The 19,698-nt window shown below is 41.6% G+C and overlaps 1 protein-coding gene across 1 annotated transcript; it reads left to right on the top strand.

Moving 5' to 3' along the window:
• Window positions 1-15,943: 15,943 nt before the first annotated feature.
• LOC147447383 (protein trichome birefringence-like 14) lies at window positions 15,944-19,473 on the top strand. The gene is made up of 3 exons (XM_086523197.1): window positions 15,944-16,364; window positions 17,299-17,500; window positions 18,404-19,473. Exons 1-3 carry the CDS (start codon window positions 16,010-16,012, stop codon window positions 19,347-19,349), a joined length of 1,503 nt encoding a protein of 500 aa, XP_086379323.1. The 5' UTR covers window positions 15,944-16,009; the 3' UTR covers window positions 19,350-19,473.
• The last annotated feature ends 225 nt before the right edge of the window (window positions 19,474-19,698 follow it).

Raw genomic sequence — 19,698 nt, 5'->3', positions numbered from 1 at the left:
TACATTGCACACATGGGAAAAGTTTGTTTGAATCATCGAGTGTGTTTAATGCCCACAAACAAATGGGATATCATAAGCAAAGCTTCTCGTTCAAAGCTCTCAGCATGTAGTAGATGGTAGGAAGCTATAGGAGCTTTTGCAGAGGCCATGTAGGCTGCTTGCAGACAGTGAGATCCTCACCTGCCAATTTGAGTGGAGAATTTGTAAATGAATGATTAGTTTGGGGGACTGAGGACTTGCTTATTGGGAGTGGAAAATGTTTTTCTACAAGCCAAATGGGGGGTGGGACCATGCTCTTTTTGAGCAAAAAATTGAACGATTGCCACTCATGTGCACATTGTAAGAGACTGAGGCAGAGAGTGTGACCAATTCATTGAAGCCAAATCTAATGGAAATAAACTCTAAGAAGCTCCAAACCTAGACAACACCATATTTTAAGTATGAGAGCCCGTAGTCGACCCTCATAATTACAATGGACCCCTTTTCTCCCCTTTGTAGAACATTAGATATTAGCTTGATGCTTTTTGTCTCAATCAAAGAGCTGAAGAAACCTCATCCTCTCTTTCAATGGGGATTTTTTGATTAACTAGGCATAGTCCATAGGCTAACTACATGTCAAAGCGGTAGTCCAAAAAAGAAAAAGAGAGAAAAAGAGACAAGGGGGTAGAGAGAGAGAGAGAGATGTGTGTGTGTGTGTGTGTCTATATATATATATATACATATATATATATATATATATATATATATATATACACACACATATAGATATAGATATATATATATGTATATATATACATATACATACATACATACATATATATATATATATATATATATATATATATATATATATATATATATATATATATATATATATATATATATATATATATATATATATATATATATATATATATATATATATACATCTATATACACATACATATATATATGTATAGAGAGAGAGAGGGAGGGCAAGAGAGAGAGATTGAAGGACTGGAAGATAGCAAGACATAGAGAGAAATAGAGATAGCGAGAGGTAACAAGAGACAGAACAAGATATATATATATATATATATATATATATATATATATATATATGTATATATACATATATATGTGTGTATATATACATACATATACATATGTACGTCCTCGGAGGTCAAAAATATGACCTATCAGATGAAAGTTACATGTGATGTAGTATGTGCATGGCTAATGAGTGACTCTCAATGCTCTAAAATTGTGGTGATGAGAGTCGCAATGGAGAGCCCACACTGTGGTTGGGAGAGGAAAGTGTGTAGGTCTAAGTCATGACTGAAAATGTGAGAGAAGCAAGTTTGAATGTGACAAAAAGTTGAGCACTTTAGTAGTGTGTGGTACTCAGACTCTCAAACTTGTAGTGAGAATAATGTGCACAATTGATTTGAATCTTCTCCATTGCCCCAATGCCTTGTCTCGCATCGAAGGAAATGGGAGCTAAGCCAAATGGCTGCGATAGTGTGTATCGCCGGCAAGGGAATAGGGTCAAGCATGTAAGTGTAGTACGGTTTCCTCTTTCAGAGAAGAACATGGTGTTGTAATTGGGGGCAATATGGGTGGTGTAATGTAGTATGAAGCGTGACCCACCTGATTTCTCCCAAGCCGTAATACATTGGCATTGTAGAAAAGCTTCATTCACTTGGGATTCAATTGAAGCATCATGTAGCAAGTGTAATGCATCCCATCTCCCAAACCACTTCTTTATGTCTTGCATCCATGCTGTGCTCAAGATCTTGCTTTTATGTGTCTTTTGAAGTTTTTTTCTTGCTTCCCATGCAATTGTAGGAAGTCAATGTCAGGGGTTTTGACGCATCTTTATCATGTAATCCACAACCCTTTCCATGCCCATAACCTCAATTGGAAGAGATCTCGACTCAAGAAGTAGGAGCATATATGGTGTTTGTGTCTTAACTTGGAGAAAGTTTGTAAGAAAATGCTTTTAGACATTCTCGAACTCTTTCCAAGTAGACTTTGAGATGCTCCCACCCCACACTTCAACTCCATAAAGAAGAGCCAGTGTCACCAATGCATCAAAAAGGTACTTCTTGAGAACCCATTACTTGATGTTTTTGCACATTACACATGTTCTCAAATGCATAATATGCTCTCTTTCTTGCTTCCAAACGACGCATAGCATATTCATGCCACTTGTGATGGGACAGAACCTCAAGGCCAAGGTACTTAAAGCTCTCAACAACTTCAAGTGTCTCATTGTTGTACACAACGCATGGCTTCTCCTTATGGTTGGTTCTCACAAGCATAGCCTTTGTTTTCGATTCGTTCACAATCAGCCCACTATGCAAGAAAAAGCTCTCAAGGACAACCATAAGCTTTTGTGCATCTTCTAAAGTGTGTGCTAGAAGCACTACATCATCCGCATAAAACAAAAGCATGGTTACCGCATTGCAAATAGTGACCTCTTCAATGCCTTCTTCTTGCATAAAGTCAAGTACCATTTGTTTCAATTGATTGATATATAGAACAAAGAGAGTTGGGACAACGGACATCCTTGTTTAACCCCAATAGTGCTTACAATTTTTTTGAAATTTCTCTTCCCATGCGCAATTGACAAATCACCTTCTCATAGATTCGAGAAACCGCAAGCATAAACTCACTTGGCACTTCGAGTTCTTCCATCCTTCTCCACAATTTTTTACGTGGAATCATATAAAATGCTATCTTAAAGTCCACAAAACAACAATACAATCGCTTGCCTTTCAACCGACTTTCCTCCATGAGAACACAAAGAGTGACAAGATTATCAATGGTGTTATGGCACGACCAAAACCCGCTTGTTCTTTTGCATGCTTGTCATTCTCTTCAGCCCAATCACTTAATTTCATCTCCATTATGCACCCCAACAACTTTTCCATAAGAGACCCAATCATTATAGTCCGGTGACATTCCTCCAACTTCCTTGAAATGTATGGCATATCAAATTGTTGAGTATCATGTTGCAATATTTTTGTGTGAGCATGCATATCCCCAGATACAATAACATCAACTTCACCTTTGAAATAAGTAATGTCATCTTCTAATTAAAAAAAATGACTGATCTCTATCCATGCAAGCATAAAACGGGGAATCATGATGAGAAATGTAGCAACCGGCTACAAAAATTGGTGCTCTTTTTGGTGTCATAATTTTCAGCCATACATAACATTTGTACTTGTCATCTTTAAGAATTGAAAATCTTCCAATTTTTTCTTAACCATACATGCTACCCCTCCTTGCTCTCTTCGTTGCTTGAGATTCTTTGACCACATCAATGAATGTACATTGTAATCCTCCAATCCGTTAATCCTTTGTGTATCATGCTCCCAAGTTTCAACAAGAAGTACAACATCGGCTTTGCTTGTTAGTTCATCAATGTCAACCCCCACATTCCATGGGTATCCATTACAATTCCAAAAGAATATTTTCAATTGTAACTTGGTCTCATAGGTCAGGCATCCCTATTTGCTTGAGGGACTTGCCTCCTCCTTCGGTATACTTTTTTCGAGAGAGATCTCCTTGTTTTTCTTATTCTTTTCCTCATATGCCTTATTTTGTTTCTTAATAGTACGGTCTTCACATACAAAACATTTTGTATCCACAAACAGATCCAACTATTATCAAGGATAATCTTTCGTTTGGTCTCATGTGGCATGGTGGATACCATTGGCTATTCTCTAGAGCGAGGAGCTCCTTGATTACCCACTCTTTGCGTTCCATAGACCATAACTCCGGACATGCCAAAGTGGGTTTTGAAGAAATCTTTGATAACAATGGAAAGCGAAGGAGGTGTCTCTAACTTCTCTTTGAGGATTCCACGAATAACAATGTTCTTGGAACGTCGCTCCCGTTCCTTCAACTCCTCCACATCCACATTCTCAACATTTTTTGTTTGAACCATATCTTGCATGAGTGAGAAATTAGGAACCACATTTTTACCACATACATCAGCACAAGACTTGTTTGTGCATACATTTTTCATGTCACATACATCCTGGCTCATGGTGTCAAATTTCTCCTCTTTCATTACATGGTCGTGCTCTTCTTTGCTCACACGCTCCTTCAAAGCATTCAAGTCCACAAGAGAGTGTTTACATTCCTTGACTTCCTCTTCAAGTTGCATCACATGTGTTGTTTTCATCTCAAGTGTCCTCTTGAGATTCTCATTTCAATCACAAGTACCCTTAGTGTGACATTCTCCATTGCAAGTGCTCATAAGTCTTGGCTTTGTTTGTTTACGGTCTCTTGCAAATGATACCAAGTATGCCATGATCATGGTTTCTGATGTCGTTGTTTGGGTGGTTGTGTTTATATCTCCACACTTCAGAGATTTTGGATCATTTTCCACAATGGTTGTGGACCTTGTTGAAGAAGAAGAACCCTTGCGAGTGCCGGAAGACATTGTATGTAAAATAAGAGATGAGAGTCAACTTTCTTGAACTTGTTCACTTCCAAAATACTGCTACAAAAATACCTTCCATAACTCTGAAATTTTTTATCTTTACATCAATGCGTAGAGGGCGTCGTGCTCTTTGATTGAGGCTATGGATCATCCAAATTGGAGTTCGGATGAAGAAGTTATAATCAAAAGAGTGACCTATTGTCTACTAGGTCAAAAAATCGTTGCACTAGGGAGAGAGAGAGAGAGAGAGAGAGAGAGAGAGATTGAAGGAGTGGGAGATAGAGAGATAAGAGATGTAGAGAGAGAGAGAGAGATAGAGAGAGAAATGTTATAAGGACAAGGGTCCTATGGGCAAGGCCGGACAGTGTGTACGCTAGGGGGAGGCTATTAGATAGCACGGTTGGGTGGAGACTAGCACACGCATTACCACCATCCTTACACTGGTATCTGAGCTATTTTTGGGAGGAGGCTAAAAGAGGCTTGCATGTGCGTGTGACGCCCTGCTTCTCTCCCACGTTCCGCAGACAGTGACGTCTCTGCTGAGTAGCAAAAAGAAGACTCTGAAATTTTTTGTCTTTACATCAATGCGTAGAGGGCGTCGTGCTCTTTGATTGAGGCTATAGATCACCCAAATTGAAGTTCGAATGAAGAAGTTATAATCAAAAGAGTGACTTGTTGTCTACTACGTCAAAAAATGGTTGCACTAGGGGGGAGAGAGAGAGAGAGAGAGAGAGAGAGAGAGAGAGAGAGAGAGAGAGAGAGAGAGAGAGAGAGAGAAATGTTGTAAGGACATGGGTCCTATGGGCAAGGCCGGACAATGTGTATGCTAGGGGGAGGCTATAAGATAGCACGGTTGGGTGGAGACTAGCACACGCATTACCACCACCCTTACACTGGTATCCGAGCTATTTTTGGGAGGAGGCTAAAAGCGGCTTGCATGTGCGTGCGATGCCCTGCTTCTCTCCCACGTTCCACAGAAAACGACGTATCCGCTGAGCAGCAAAAAGAAGACAAGCACAGTTTTCTGTGCGAACAACGCGTGGACAGACAGCGACAACCGACCACGGCCTCCCCACAGTGCATGACCAAGGCGGGCGACCAAGGCAAACTCGACCGGAAACTCGACGGCACGGAGGCTCCGAAGGCTTCCGTTGGCCCGTTTAACCCTTGCATGAAGCACGGTTGAACCCACCCCACGAGGGTAAGAGGCCAACACTTTACCATCAAGCTATTGGCCCTTGTTGTGTATAACAAGGAAAGATAGTCTACTTGTGTTGAAAGGAAAACTAGAAGGAAAGGGAAAGCTTCAAACTTCAAGGAAGTAGCTGTACCCTTCCTTTTCACTTCTTGGAGGAAGGCAAGTTTTTCTCCAAAATTCTTTTTTCCTCAAGGAGGTAGCTTCAAAGTGAAGAAAAGCCTTCACAAAAACGACGAGTTTTTGTGAAGAATCATCAGAGATGTTCTTACAAGGAATGACAAGTGAAGCGCTCAAATTCCTGCAAGGCGAGGTTCGCATGCAACGCAAATCGTGGAGCATACAAAACACAAAGATTTCAATTTCTCAAGGTATAAATTGTCGTTTCTTTTTCTCTCTTTGCATTGGTGTGTGTTTACCATGGCCAGTGAGGATACCCCATCTACACACACGTTTGATTTTGAGCATGTAGATCAAAATCAGGGCACCATGGATGCTGCTGACACTAATATGCATGATGATGATGATCTAGGAGATCATGGGCTTGTAGATATGGCTTCTTTCAAGACTTTGGAACATCGCCAAAGCGTACTTGAAAGAAACCTCTCTGCACTCAATAAAAATGTTACCAATCTTACAGAGTTACTTGTGAAATTTATGAATTCACAGACAACTCAAGGAGCCACAAGTGGCACGGTTCAAGGGAACCAAGCTGGCACGACTCAAGGAGTCCAAGAGACAAGTGTTGCAGAAGATGCAAAAGGTAGTAATGCATGACGTAGTTAAGAATATCACCATTCCTGAGTTTCACGGGGAAGAGCGCTATCGCAACAAGGATGCGGTCAATACGTTCTTTCTCAAATGGAGTGATATTCATAGATTGAGATACACCCCGGATATGAAGACGGCCGAAACAAGTCTATCTCTTAAAGGCAAGGTGTATAAGTGGTGGATGACATTTCTAATAAATACTCGTCCTCCGTCTTGGGCTGCGTTTCAAGCTTCTTTCTCCAAATAGTTTTTGGACTCCAATGAAGAAGATAAGAATTGGTTAGCATGGGATGCATGCCGCATGTCTGGCCTCTCTCTCACACAGTACCTGTCAAAATATTGGGAAATCATATTAAAACTAGAAGGTCTAGATGAATTCCAAAAGATACAGGGTTTTAATAGGGGTCTTGACAAAGACTATCGTCTTCATGTCAAGATCCAAAATCCAAAAACTTTGGAAGAAGCCATTAGTCATGCACAAAAATATGATGATGACCAAGAGAGGAAAGGAGATGTTCCCTACTCTAAGAATACTTTTGCTAAGAGCAATGTGGCTAAGAGACAATGGCGAGGTAGATCTCCCACACGTTCCAAGAGGAATAAGAGACAATCTACCTCTCCACGCCCACAAGAGGCTAAGAAGCCTAAGCAATCACGAGATACTCTGCGTGGGTCTCTCAACACTGCTAATTTGGAGCGTGCAAAGAAACACAATTTGTGTTTTAGATGTCTTTCGGACCAACATAACAAGAAAGATTGTCCTCTTTTGCAAGCCAAAGAAAAGGCAATGCACACTCATCTCCTAAATATTGTGATATAGAGGTTCTTCATATGGAAGAAAAGCACAAGTGTTGTGTGTCTGCTTCAATGTGGTAGCCCACCTTTGGCCTCCATAGTTTGATTCGCATGCATGGCACTATTAACGGACAACGTGTTCGTATTTTAGTAGATAATGGAGCAACTCATAACTTCTTGAACTATAAGCTAGTCAAGAAATTGAAGCTCTTACACAGACTCCCTGCTCTCATAAGTATGTGGTGGAGTAGATGTCTGGGAATGATAAAGAAGTATGGGACACGGTAGTTCAAGGGATTGAGCTTATTGTTCAAGATCATACGATGACCCTTGACTGCCAAGTTATGAACATGGACCGTGCTGATGTAGTTTTAGGACGGGGAGTGGCTGCATGGTTTAGGAAACACATTGCACACTAGTTATGAACACAACTCCTTATCCTTTATGGCCAATGGTAAACATGTGCTTTTGCTTGGTGAGAAAAATATACCATCTGCACCTCTTATATGTACAGCCGAGCTTTCTATTTTGCAGAAAACAAATTTAATAGATGAAGTCTTTTTGTGTTACTGCTTGTCTCCAAGTCTTGTGAATTCTCAAGAGCAAAGTGTGGTGAATTCTAGTAATGGTATGCAAAGTGCAATGAATTCTAGTAATGGTACGCAAAGTGCAATGAATTCTACTGATAAACAAAGTGTTAACAAATCTAACGAACAAAGTGCTCTCAATTTTAATTCTATAGAGCAACGTGCAACTGTTGTAAAACAAACATTACAGGAATTACAAGATTCTCCATCCCAACATAACTCTAGTTTACTTTCTCCTTTTGCATGGCAAAAGCTGATCACTTACTCACGGAGTATAGTGATGTGTTCTCAAGTGATTTACCATCGGGTTTACCCCTACACGTGATGTGCAACATGGCATAGATGTCTTGCCAGGCACTAAACCGGTGAGTAAACCACCTTATCGTATGAGTACTAAAGAAGCCACGGAGGTTGAGAGCCAGTTGGCTGACTACCTCGCTCGCCATTTCATTAGACCTAGCACTTTGCCTTGGGCATCACCAGTTCTATTGGTAAAAAAGAAAGATGGTATTATGCGCATGTGCGTAGATTATCGCGGATTAGATGCGATAACCATCAAGAACAAGTATCCTCTACCTCGAGTGGATGAGTTGTTTGAACAACTCAATGGGGCAAGATACTATACAAAGATAGATCTTCGTTCAGGATACCACCAGGTATGTATCCTACTGCAAGATATCTCCAAAACTGCCTTTAGAACACGGTTTGGGCATTTTGAATTTTTGATTATGCCTTTTGGTCTAATCAATGCTCTAGCTACATTTATGACACTCATGGATAGTGTCTTACGTCCCTATCTTGGAAAATTTGTTGTGGTTTTCTTTGATGATATTCTCATTTACAGTAAGACTGAAGATGAACACATAGAACACTTACGATTAGTGTTTGAACAGCTACAAGCTCACGCATTGTATGATAAGCAAATCAAGTGCAATTTCTTTAAAACAGAGATACATTACCTCGGTCATGTGATCTCTTATTCTGGCATCAAGATGGACACTGACAAGGTCGCTACCATTCTTCGATGGCCACATCCCAACACGGTTGAGGAGCTTCAAATATTTTTAGGCATGGCTGGATTTTATCGACAGTATATCCGTGACTATGCCAAAATCACTGTTCCTATGACGGATCAACTTAAAGCAAAAGGTAAGACCTTTTCTTGGGAAGAAGCCCAAAAATGCAATTTCGAAGAGCTCAAGGTAGTTATAGCCACTGCTCCCGTCCTAGCAATCGTGTCATAATAATCAATATCTAATTCTCCTAAATGATTTTCTCATATTAAACTGATCATTTAATGTGGGGAAGTGCCAAGGGAGAAAAAGCTAGAATATTGGTTAAGTTAGCAGACCGGCCACAGTAGGGATCCAAAGGAGGGAAAATAGGGATCCAAAGGGGGGGCCATCTGCAAAAGAGCCATGTGAAACAATGGGCCAAAAAGACCCTAAGGTTCAGCCCATTAAGACTTCCAAAATGCTAAGGTTCCAAAATTCAAAGGTTGTGTCCAAAGGTTGACCCTAGGGAAAATTGGATGCTTAGTGTGAGCTCAAAAAGTCTTTGCATATCCCTACATGGGAGGGGGCGAGCCCCAAAGCTAGGGGATGAGAGAGAAAGCTACACACACACACACAGGCTCCCTTTACACAAAGGGAATGAGGGACACATGTCAGCTCCCTAGGCCAGATGCCCACAAGGTGTGCCCAATTCCTATTGGAAGACCCTTGAAGTGGACCAATGAGAATTAAGCTAGAGTAAATCTAGTTTAATTAATTTAAAAACATTTAATAAAAGAAACCAATAAGAATTAAGTGTCCTAGAAGACTATTGGGCAGTCTCCCAAGGGGTCCAATGAGCATTCAGGAGCCCCATGGCTTGCCTGATTCCTATTGGCCAGGAGGCAAAGGGGTCCAATGAGAGTTTAGTTTAATTATTTAATTACCTAAAGCTCTCACAAAAGGGGAAAGGGGGACACATGTCAGAAGGCTATCACTTATGCTGCTTAATCCCTATTGGCTTGACTTGGGGAGGTCAAATGAGGCAAAAGCCAGCCTAACTTAGCAGCTAGGGCTCGCCCAAGAGAGAGAGGGGGCTGATTTTTGCTTGGCATTGACACACACACTCTCACACTTGACCATGTGTGAAGGGAAAATACTCTATCTCCTCCCAAGCTTTAATGGAGAGCTCATCACCTACTCCAAGCTTGTGAGATAGAAGCCTACATCAACACTCTCTTGGCATGTGGATGCAAATCCAACCAAGAGCCAAGCTTCAATGCATGCTCATCTTCTCTACCAAGCTAATTACTAAGCTAAGCTATGCTAATATGAGTGATTATGTGAGGAGATGTACTTCTTTCTCGTAAGATACTTCTTTTTCCTCTCAATCTACTCTCATACCCTGCTAGCTCTCACCATCTTCGAAGGTGTGTGAGGTCTTGGGTCTGAGAACGGGGATAATTCAAGTTGTGTTTGATTAAGTGTTTTGCTTGGTGTATGAAGCTTCCATCTTCATTGCACTAGCTAGTCTTGAAGGAACACAAAGAATTGTATTGTACAATGTCTCTCTTGATGGGAGAAACCATAATACAAAGCCTTTTGGAGGGGGGACCGGCTCCATGCAAATCCGGTCCTCAACTATTGTCAATAGCTTAATTGCTCTCTCTTTTGAAAGTATTGTCGATGCTATCTAACTAGGTGTTATGCTTTTTGTTGCTCTCTCCACCCAAGCACTCTTGTAATTCTCATTAGGAATCAACTCTAATGAAATGCCCACTATGTTCATGCTAAATTCCGCTACACAAAAGATTTTAGGCCATTAAATGTTACAAATCGTCGACCCACTTAAGCCGTTTGTGGTAGAGACTCATGCTGGTTATAAAGCCATCGGTGCGGTACTTCTCCAGGAGGGAAGACCTAAAGCCTTTGAAAGTAAAAAGTTAGACAGAGCTCAACAGAATTATTATGTCTATGAGAGAGAGCTCTATAATTCACGCTTTATGAAAGTGGCGACACTATTTATATGGTGCCGAGTTTGAAGTAGTTTTTTACCATGAGAGTATCAAATGGTTTACTACTCAAACAGACTTAAAGGGCCGTAAAGCTAGATGGGCAGAAATCCTTCAAGATTATGATTGTAAGCTACGATATCACAAGGGGCGATATAATGTAGTAGCCGATGCACTAAGTCGGATGCCTCAGATTAATTCACTTTCTTTAAAGAGTGGATTTTTGGAGTCATTACGTGGCAAATGTGCACAAGATCAATCATATGCTAAAGTGTGGAGTGCAGTTTTAAAAAGGGATCCCTCTCACTCACATGTCTCTAAATAGCCAGATCAACATGTCTTTGTATGCACATAAAAAAACTCCAACACACAGAGCTCCACCCCTACTCAGTAAGAGCTTAAGCGATGGAAGAATTTTTCCATTAATGATGGCTACTTACTCCACAAAGGTAGAGTATGTGTGCCAAAGGACTCAGATACTAGGCGCCAAATCTTATTTGAGTGTCACGATAGTCCAAGTGCTGGTCATCCAGGTGTCCGTAAGACGCATTTTATTGCTCGGGCTTACATCATGATATTCAAGAGTACGTACTAAACTGCCAACAGTGCCAAGTTAATAAGGTAGAGCGCCTCAAGGTAGGTGGCCTTTTACATCCTTTAGAGATTCCACAAGGTAAGTGGGAGAGTATCTCTATGGAATTTGTAGTAGGACTACTTACTACAAATCGTGGCCATGATGCCATTTGGGTAATTGTAGACCGTCTCACAAAGATGGGTCGATTCATTCCCACTAAGACTACAGTTAAGACACCGAAATTAGCACGGCTATTTGTAGAGCATATATATAACTCTACGGTCTTCCAGCTAGTATCATTAGTGGGAGAGATCGAAAGTTCGATAATCACTTCTGGAGAGCTGTGCTCCAAAAGTCGGAAACTAAACTTAATCTAAGTACGGCTGATCATCCAGAAACGGATGGTCAAACAAAAAGAGTTAATTAAGTGCTAGAGGATATGCTACGAGCATACGTTAGCAAGAAGCAAACCAATTGGGAAGACTACTTACCTATATTGGAATTTGCTTATAATAGTTCAAAGCATGTGACTACAAGGTTTAGTCCATTTATGCTTTTGTATGGATTTCAACCTAGATCACCCGTTACGGTGGGGTTGGCTAAGGAGAAGATACAACAAGCGAAGGATTTTCTCCAAGACCATTTTGACATGCTTCGAGTTTCTCGATAGAATGTTAAGCAAGCTCAAGATCGATATAAGAAGTACACAGATGAGCATCGACGTCTTGCTACTTTCGAAGAAGGAGACAAGGTTTTCCTCAAAGTTCTGGAGCATTCTAAAAGTTTGAAGACGAGAAAAGTTGCTAAACTTTCACCACGCTATTGTGGACCATTTACTATTCTCAAACGTATAGGTCGAGTGGCCTATAAGTAAGCTCTTCTAGAGCACTCACGAGTTCATCCTGTTTTTCATGTTAGCCATTTATGAAAACAGCTAGGACAGGATGATAATGTGATTGACACAAATGTGTTGGTTGACCTTATCGCGCCACCAAGCATTCCTCATGAGCCCGAAAAGATTTTGGATTCTCATGAACTTTGCACCAGACACCATGTCAGACGACAGGTGTTGGTAAAATGGCTAGATAGACCTAAAGAAGGTTCTACATGGGAGAATGTCTCCGCACTTAAGAAACATTTTCCTATGTTCGTTTTCGAGGATGAAAACAATTTTTCAAGGGGGGGGGTAATGTAAGGACAAGAGTCCTATGGGCAAGGCCACCGGCATGGCCGAATAGTGTGTACGCTAGGGGGAGGCTATAAGATAGCACGGTTGGGTGGAGACTAGCACACGCATTACCACCGCCCTTACAAATGCTCACTCGAAAAACTCTTTTCTGAGCGAGAATTTTTTCTAGCTAGATTTGTTAAGTCGAACAATTTCTAAAACAACATCACTTCAAAGCTCACTCAAAGAGCTCACTCCATTCCAATCCCCGATTGCATACATGGCCCACTTCCTAGGTATCTTCCATTACAAACCCCATCTCTTCACTATTTTGGGAACCTCTCATTCAAAGTACATGCCTTCTATCTTTGTAGATGTAGTATTGGATAATGTGGGGCAAATACAATAGGACAAATGCACTTGTGAATGTAGATGTCTCTCAAAGTGTAGTACCTCAAGCAACTCTCACACTTCCTTTCAATGTTGAAAAGGATCATAAATCACAACCCCACTCACCCCCCCCCCCCCCCCCCCCTCCCCAAACCCCCTCTTTCCCACCCCAATCCCCAAAAACATTGTTATGTACATTGTATGATTTATTGCGATGGTAAAAGTATGAATAAAAATGTGAAATGTGCATAGATTACTTTAACATTGAATGGCGACCTAAGTAGGATAGTTTTTTCTAATATGATATTTTGATTATATTTCAAATGTGTGGTGATAACAAAACATAGCTCACCGTGAGACCACAAGACTAACTGCATGCCTTTCTCCACCCAACCATTCTCCTCTTGTAGGCTCCTAGCATACCTTAAGGAGACTCCTTGACTCACATGGATAGCGAGTCGTGCCCCCTCTTGGTCCTACCCTTCCAGTGGCATTACTCTCCCCTTGAAAGAGCAAAAGAGAAGCTGGGGTATTGGAGTGGGGGTAAGTAACCAAGTACTTCAAGAAATCCATCTTGCACTGGTCCTCCTAGCTCGCTAAAGTTTTAGGACCACCATAAAACCCCTATTTATAGAAGCTACTAGGAAAGTGAATAATAAGGGTGTGAATTGACTTGTTCACTTCTGGGACTATTACAGTAAGAGCTAGAAAACCATTGATTTGGTGGCAACCCAGTATCAACTAAATGTCTATGAGATATTGCTAGGCAACATAGTGATAACAGAGCTAAACAAGGTTGTAATGCCAATCTGTGAATTTGGGTTTAAGTGGAACGCCTTGAGATGGCCCGGAAGTAGTCTTTTCTAGAAACCCCATTCTAAAGGCATCTACCATGCATTAGTGCACGAGAATAATTGGTCTAGTCCCCCTCAAAAAAATATGGAAGAGACAATGGCCGAAAGAACAATGGAAGGAAGTCGTATGGAGAACATATAAAAGCCAAAGGGGCCGTAGTTTATGAAGGTGATGTGGGGTGCTCTACCGACAGGCGTAAAGATCCAAGAAAGAGGAATTGGGTCCGATCGTTGATTGGAGTGCAAGATAGCTAGTGAAGATCTAGACCACCTTTTCATGGAATGCTAGGCAATCAAGGCCTAGCAAGAAAAATCTACAAGTGGGTCCAAAGGACATGGCAAATCAGGTTCTTCAAGACTGATCTATTCCTAGGTGGCAAGAAGATGGGAAGTCATGCTCTTCTTATTTGCACTCAAATTGTCAGGTACTTCTTCTTTCACTATATATGGCAGGCGAGGAACTGCCGTGTGTTTGAGAGAGACCTTGATGTAGCAAGATTCTTAAATATATGTTGTCAACCTGTGAGAAAAAGCTTAGAACTATAGTTCACCTACTTTGTAAAGTCGGTTATGATTATCCTCGATGAGAGGCGGTAGACATCTTCAACACCTCAAGGCTCGGTCTGAGCTTGAGGCTGTTTTGAAATTTTTATGATGTGCTTAATACAATTCACTCACAAATTGTGAGTTTTGCAAGAAAAAAAAGGTGCAAAGATATTTGCTTTGTATATGCAATATATGTTAATGTCTCCCACTGCGTAAGCAATGTTCTTGAAATGTCGCTAATCTTGAACTTTAAGTAGTAAAGTGGAGAGGAGTGGCCAATTGGTTATGTTGAGTTGTTATTTTTTCTTCACCCATGCAAAAGTAACATATCTTATTTGATGTGCTTCTTTCGAGCAAACCCTTGTCTGGTTATGTTTACTCGCTGATTACACTCGGTTTTGGTAGATAGGGTTTTCATTTTATGTTTTAGTACAAACACCTTGTTTCCTATTTCACGAGCAATTATATGCATTGCTTTGTGCATATTATGATGGCTTAGGTAAAGAAAAACAACATGGAATGCTTTTCTCCCTTTTAGTGGCCATCATAATATGCATTGATCCATTTGTTTATTTTTCATTGGTCTCTTCACATGTATTTGTCTACACGGCTTAATTAATTAGAGCCAAGTTCCAACCGCATTAGCTTGTAAATTATGTTTTTATATTTCTGTTTCCACCCTATAAGTTTGATTCACACTATATTTTTGAATTGAAGGGTCACAATGTGAGCTAGTACTCTCTCTCTCTCTCTCTCTCTCTCTCTCTCTCTCTCACACACACACACACACACACACACACACACACACACACACAAGTCATATGTAGCCTTGTTATGTACAATTAAAATTGACTCACTTAGAGAGATGAAGATAGGCCTTCACCCTCTAGACTCTAGAAAGGGGCGATGATAAGTTTTGAGCGCTTGTGCGTATGTGACAGAAGCACTCACCATTCAAAATTTCGAGATCAACAAAATCAATGACTTTGGTTAGTGCCACATAGGCACTAGCGCGCCAAATTTAACCGTGTTGTCTAGAAAACTTGAGGCTTCAGCAATGTGAAGGCAAAAGAAGCTTTAGACAAGAGGGAATAAGGATCATATGTGGAGGTACATCAAAGAATGAATGGCTGATGTGCATCATCTGAGCTACATGCTAGTGAATAAGATTGAAACGGCCCCGTTTTTGGGCCCTGCGGCCCCTGCCTTGTTAGGGCGTTTGCCTTACATCAAGAGAGGACGACTTCGTACCCACCAACAAGAGGCCAACCTCAATCAACAACCACGCAAAACGACTACGTCGGTAGCAGAGCCATATCTGATCTCTCTCTCCCTCCCCCCCTCTCTCTCTCTCTCTCTATCACACTCACACACACACACACACACACACAAACACACGCACAAACAAAAGTTGACAAGGGACTCTGAAGATGTGAGTAATCTAATACTATCCACACCATATCTCTCCCTCTCCCTCTCTCTCTCTCTCTCTCTCTCTCACTCACACACACACACACACACACACACACACACACTCATGCACGAACAAAAGTTGACAATGGACTCCAGAGACCTGAGTGATCTAATACTATCCACACCACGAACTCTACCCGAGGTACGCAGAATCAATCCATCTCTCTCTCTCTCTCTCTCTCTCTCTCTCTCTCTCTCTCTCTCTGCGCTTGCTATGGCCGCAGCTGCTAGCTTGCATTTGTGGAATGGATGGAGGCGGACAGTCTCTTCAGGTCGGGCAATATTTAAGAACGGCAGGCGCGCAGATCGAAAGAGGGTAACCAGTATTAGACCTTCAGCTGCAGCAGCTGGACGTCGCTGCATGAGTATCAGTGGAAGTAGAGAGCGGTGGAGGGGCCGTTGGAATGCTGTACTATTGGCGGTGTGCTTGGTGACGAGCTCATGCGTACTCGTGTTCCTTGGATCAATGGAGCAGTTCGATCATCATCATCGTCTTCAGCTCAAAATGAGCCTAAGTGGACTCAGATCCTTTCACGACAGCGTCCGCCATCTCATCACCCAAAAAACGGGTCTCTCTCTCTCTCTCTCTCTCCGTGTGTATGTGCGCGCGCGCGCACGCGTGCGTGCGTGTGTGTGTGGGCGGGCGTATGAGAGGATTGATCACCCAAGGGAGAAAGGTTATCATCTCGAGTATCAGGTCTTGAGTTCAAACCTCGTCAGGAATAGTCCCACGATCCAGAGGTGTCTTGGGATAACCCTATGATATTAAAATCTCTCTCTCTCTCTCTCACACACACATAGCCAGTGAAAAAGAGGAAAATGCAATAACCTTCCAATCTACCATGCGGTACATTTTTCATCCCATTTCCCCTCTTGAACTTACCCACAGCACTATCTCACACGAGCATTGATGGGAGGAAATCAATGGCCCACGTCTATTTCAAAGAGAAGGTGTGATCGGGACCATCCGATCCGCTTTGTGTAAATTCAGGTACGTAAAACATGTAAATTCGGGTGTCCCTCTCCTCGAGCCCCTCTCTCTCCCTTCCCCTCGGATTCGAAGTTGGGACACCATCTTTGCAAGCCTATCACCTTAACCACCTCACCGGCACATGCTTGTTGAAAGCATTGAGAGATGTGTTTCTTCTATGATAAAGCCCCCGTATTGTAAGTTCAGGTTAGTTTTGTAAATTCGGATAGATTGGTGAATTCGAGCGGCAGGTCTCAAGATCGACGGCCCACGATGTCCCCGCTCTCCGAATTTAAAATGGGCCATTGATCCCCTCCCGGCCATGTTCGTTGTGAGATAGTGTTGAGGGGTCCCTACCATGGTACAAATTCTCTCTTTCTCTCTCTCTCTCTCTCTCTCTCTCTCTCTCTCTCTCTCTCATCTTGGTATATTCTTACATTTTGTACAACATATAAAGAGTAAGTTCTATAAAAGATCTCTCTCTCTCTCTCTCTCTCTCTCTCTCTCTCTAACTTTAAAAACATTTGCAACAGGAGCAGCGTGCGATTACAGCAGGGGCGTGTGGGTGCACACACGTAGGAAGCTACTCTACACAGGCAACGGCTGCCAGCGTTGGCTCTCACCCATGTGGGCATGTCGCCTCCACTCGAATCGCTCCTTCCTCTATGAGTCTCTTCACTGGCAGCCACACTCCTGCACTTTGCCTCCCTTCCATCCCCCCACCTTCCTCCAAAGGCATGGCTTATGGCTTCATGTGTGTCTGTGTGGGGGGGGGGGGTGTTGGTGGGTAGTGTTTGTGTTTGGTGTGTGTGTGTGTGTGTTTGGGGGAGGAGGGGCTTATATTGACATCCTTTATAGGCTAACTTGATTTATATGACATATCAAATTTATCTTAATTACATGTTTTGGGCATCCAATATACCATAAATGGTACTAAAAGAAAATGAAAATGTAATGATTGTGAAAAACCTCGAAGAACTCCTGAGAGCTATAATTGCAATGGGTTTCATTACAAAATGATGAATATAGATTTATCTAAATGGGGGTGGGTTATTTTTAGCATTCTCTCTTTTTAGGCCATGAAGTTGTACTTGCAAATCTTCAATCTTCAAGTGTAACAAAAGGGAATGGTCGCCTATTGACCATTCACGTTAATCATGGGCGATCGACGGAGGCCAGGAGCTCTGATTACAGGAATGGTCAATTAGGCGACCATTCTCGATCGTCAATGGTGAGGGCCGACTGGCTGAGCAGGTCAGCACAAATTCCGCCAGCTAACATGTCAGGATTCTACGCACTTGGAAATTCCGTGAGCTGACCTGGATGATCGCTATTGGCTTGCAGAGTTTAACATTCCGTGAGTTGAGGTGGCGTGCATATGATTGACTGCAGTGATTATTCCGAGAAATAATTGATAGCAGATAGATGGAGCAGAACCTATGCCCCGCAACCCTCGACCTTGATGGACCAGTCATGTGGGACCTTATAGCTCAATTTGACAAGTCTTGAACTCAACATATGCAACAATCAATCCACCATGTGTGTGTGTGTGTGTGAGAGAGAGAGAGAGAGAGAGAGAGAGAGAGAGAGAGAGAGAGATTCTATCTTAACCTGATTACTTTTATTGCATGATCATAGGATGGAGAACCGAACCATTGCCTTCATTGGAGACTCATTAGGTCGACAACAGTTTCAATCTTTAATGTGCCTTCTCACTCAAGGAAAGGATGATTATGACAATGTCTTGGATGTTGGTGCACAATTTGGTTTCCCACCTTATGTAAAATCTAATAAACTGAACAACACAAAAGCCATAAGACCATCAAGTTGGGCATATCGCTTTGAGAAAACTAAAACTACTATCTTGTTCTCCTGGTCTCCAACATTGTGCCATATTGAAAGCTTACCAACAAATGGAACTAACCTCTCTATTTCTACGTCTGCGTCGAGCAATTTTAACATCGATAGTCAGATGTTAGATGTAGCTTTCCATTTGGATCACCCACCAAGTTTCCTCTCCTCCAACCTTGATAAACTTGATGTCATTATTCTGAACACTGGTCCTCACTGGACCCTAAACAAGTTCACTAGGAATAGGTGGAAACCATACCTTGAACAAAAGCCACTAGATATAAACATGACCAAGGATTCTATTGCTACATTATACAATGTTGCAATCTCCAAATTGAGGGATTGGCTAGATCTCCAAGCCAAATCGGGTGCAACTACAGCAACAATATTCTACAGGACTTTATCTCCTCATCATTTCTTTGGAGGGGAGTGGAACTCTGGAGGTCGATGCGATAATATCCACTATAGATTCATGAACTCAATAAGCATACGAAATTTATCAAGTCCTTCCCACCTTGATGTTGTCGAAGATATGCTAGGTCGACATAATACGACCATTAAGCTCTTGAACATCACTTGGCTTTCTCAACTTCGAGATGAAGCTCACATTTCAAAGTCCACTTTGAAAGGGAAGAATGGAACTCAAGATTGCTTACATTGGTGTCTACCTGGAGTGCCTGACACATGGAATGAGATTCTCTATGCTCAACTATTGCAAGCTACATCAAAGTGAAGGGATTAATTTTTGTCTTTTTATTAGCTTTAGCTTTGGCCTTAAATTACAAAGAAATTTTCTTTTAGTCTTATTAGAGGTGATACATCCATCATTTTGTTTCTAATATATTCACATTCGCTTATGGTTTTTTTTGCTATAAACTTAAGTCACTATAGTAAAAGTCCAAATTGTTGTATTTTTCTTTTCGATGTCTAATTTCATTTTAGCATGTTTTTCATAACCTATCCTTAATATGAAATGAATGCATTTTTAGATGCCTCCTTGTTAGGTTATTTTAGGTTAATAATTTTCAGCTCCCTCCCTCCCTCCCTCCCTCCCTCTCTCTCTCTCACTCTCACTCACTCAC

Source organism: Adiantum capillus-veneris, chromosome 11 (genome assembly GCF_014529385.1).
Source record: "Adiantum capillus-veneris isolate H3 chromosome 11, ASM1452938v2, whole genome shotgun sequence".
NCBI lineage: Eukaryota > Viridiplantae > Streptophyta > Polypodiopsida > Polypodiales > Pteridaceae > Adiantum > Adiantum capillus-veneris.
This window is presented reverse-complemented; position numbering and strand designations above follow the sequence as displayed.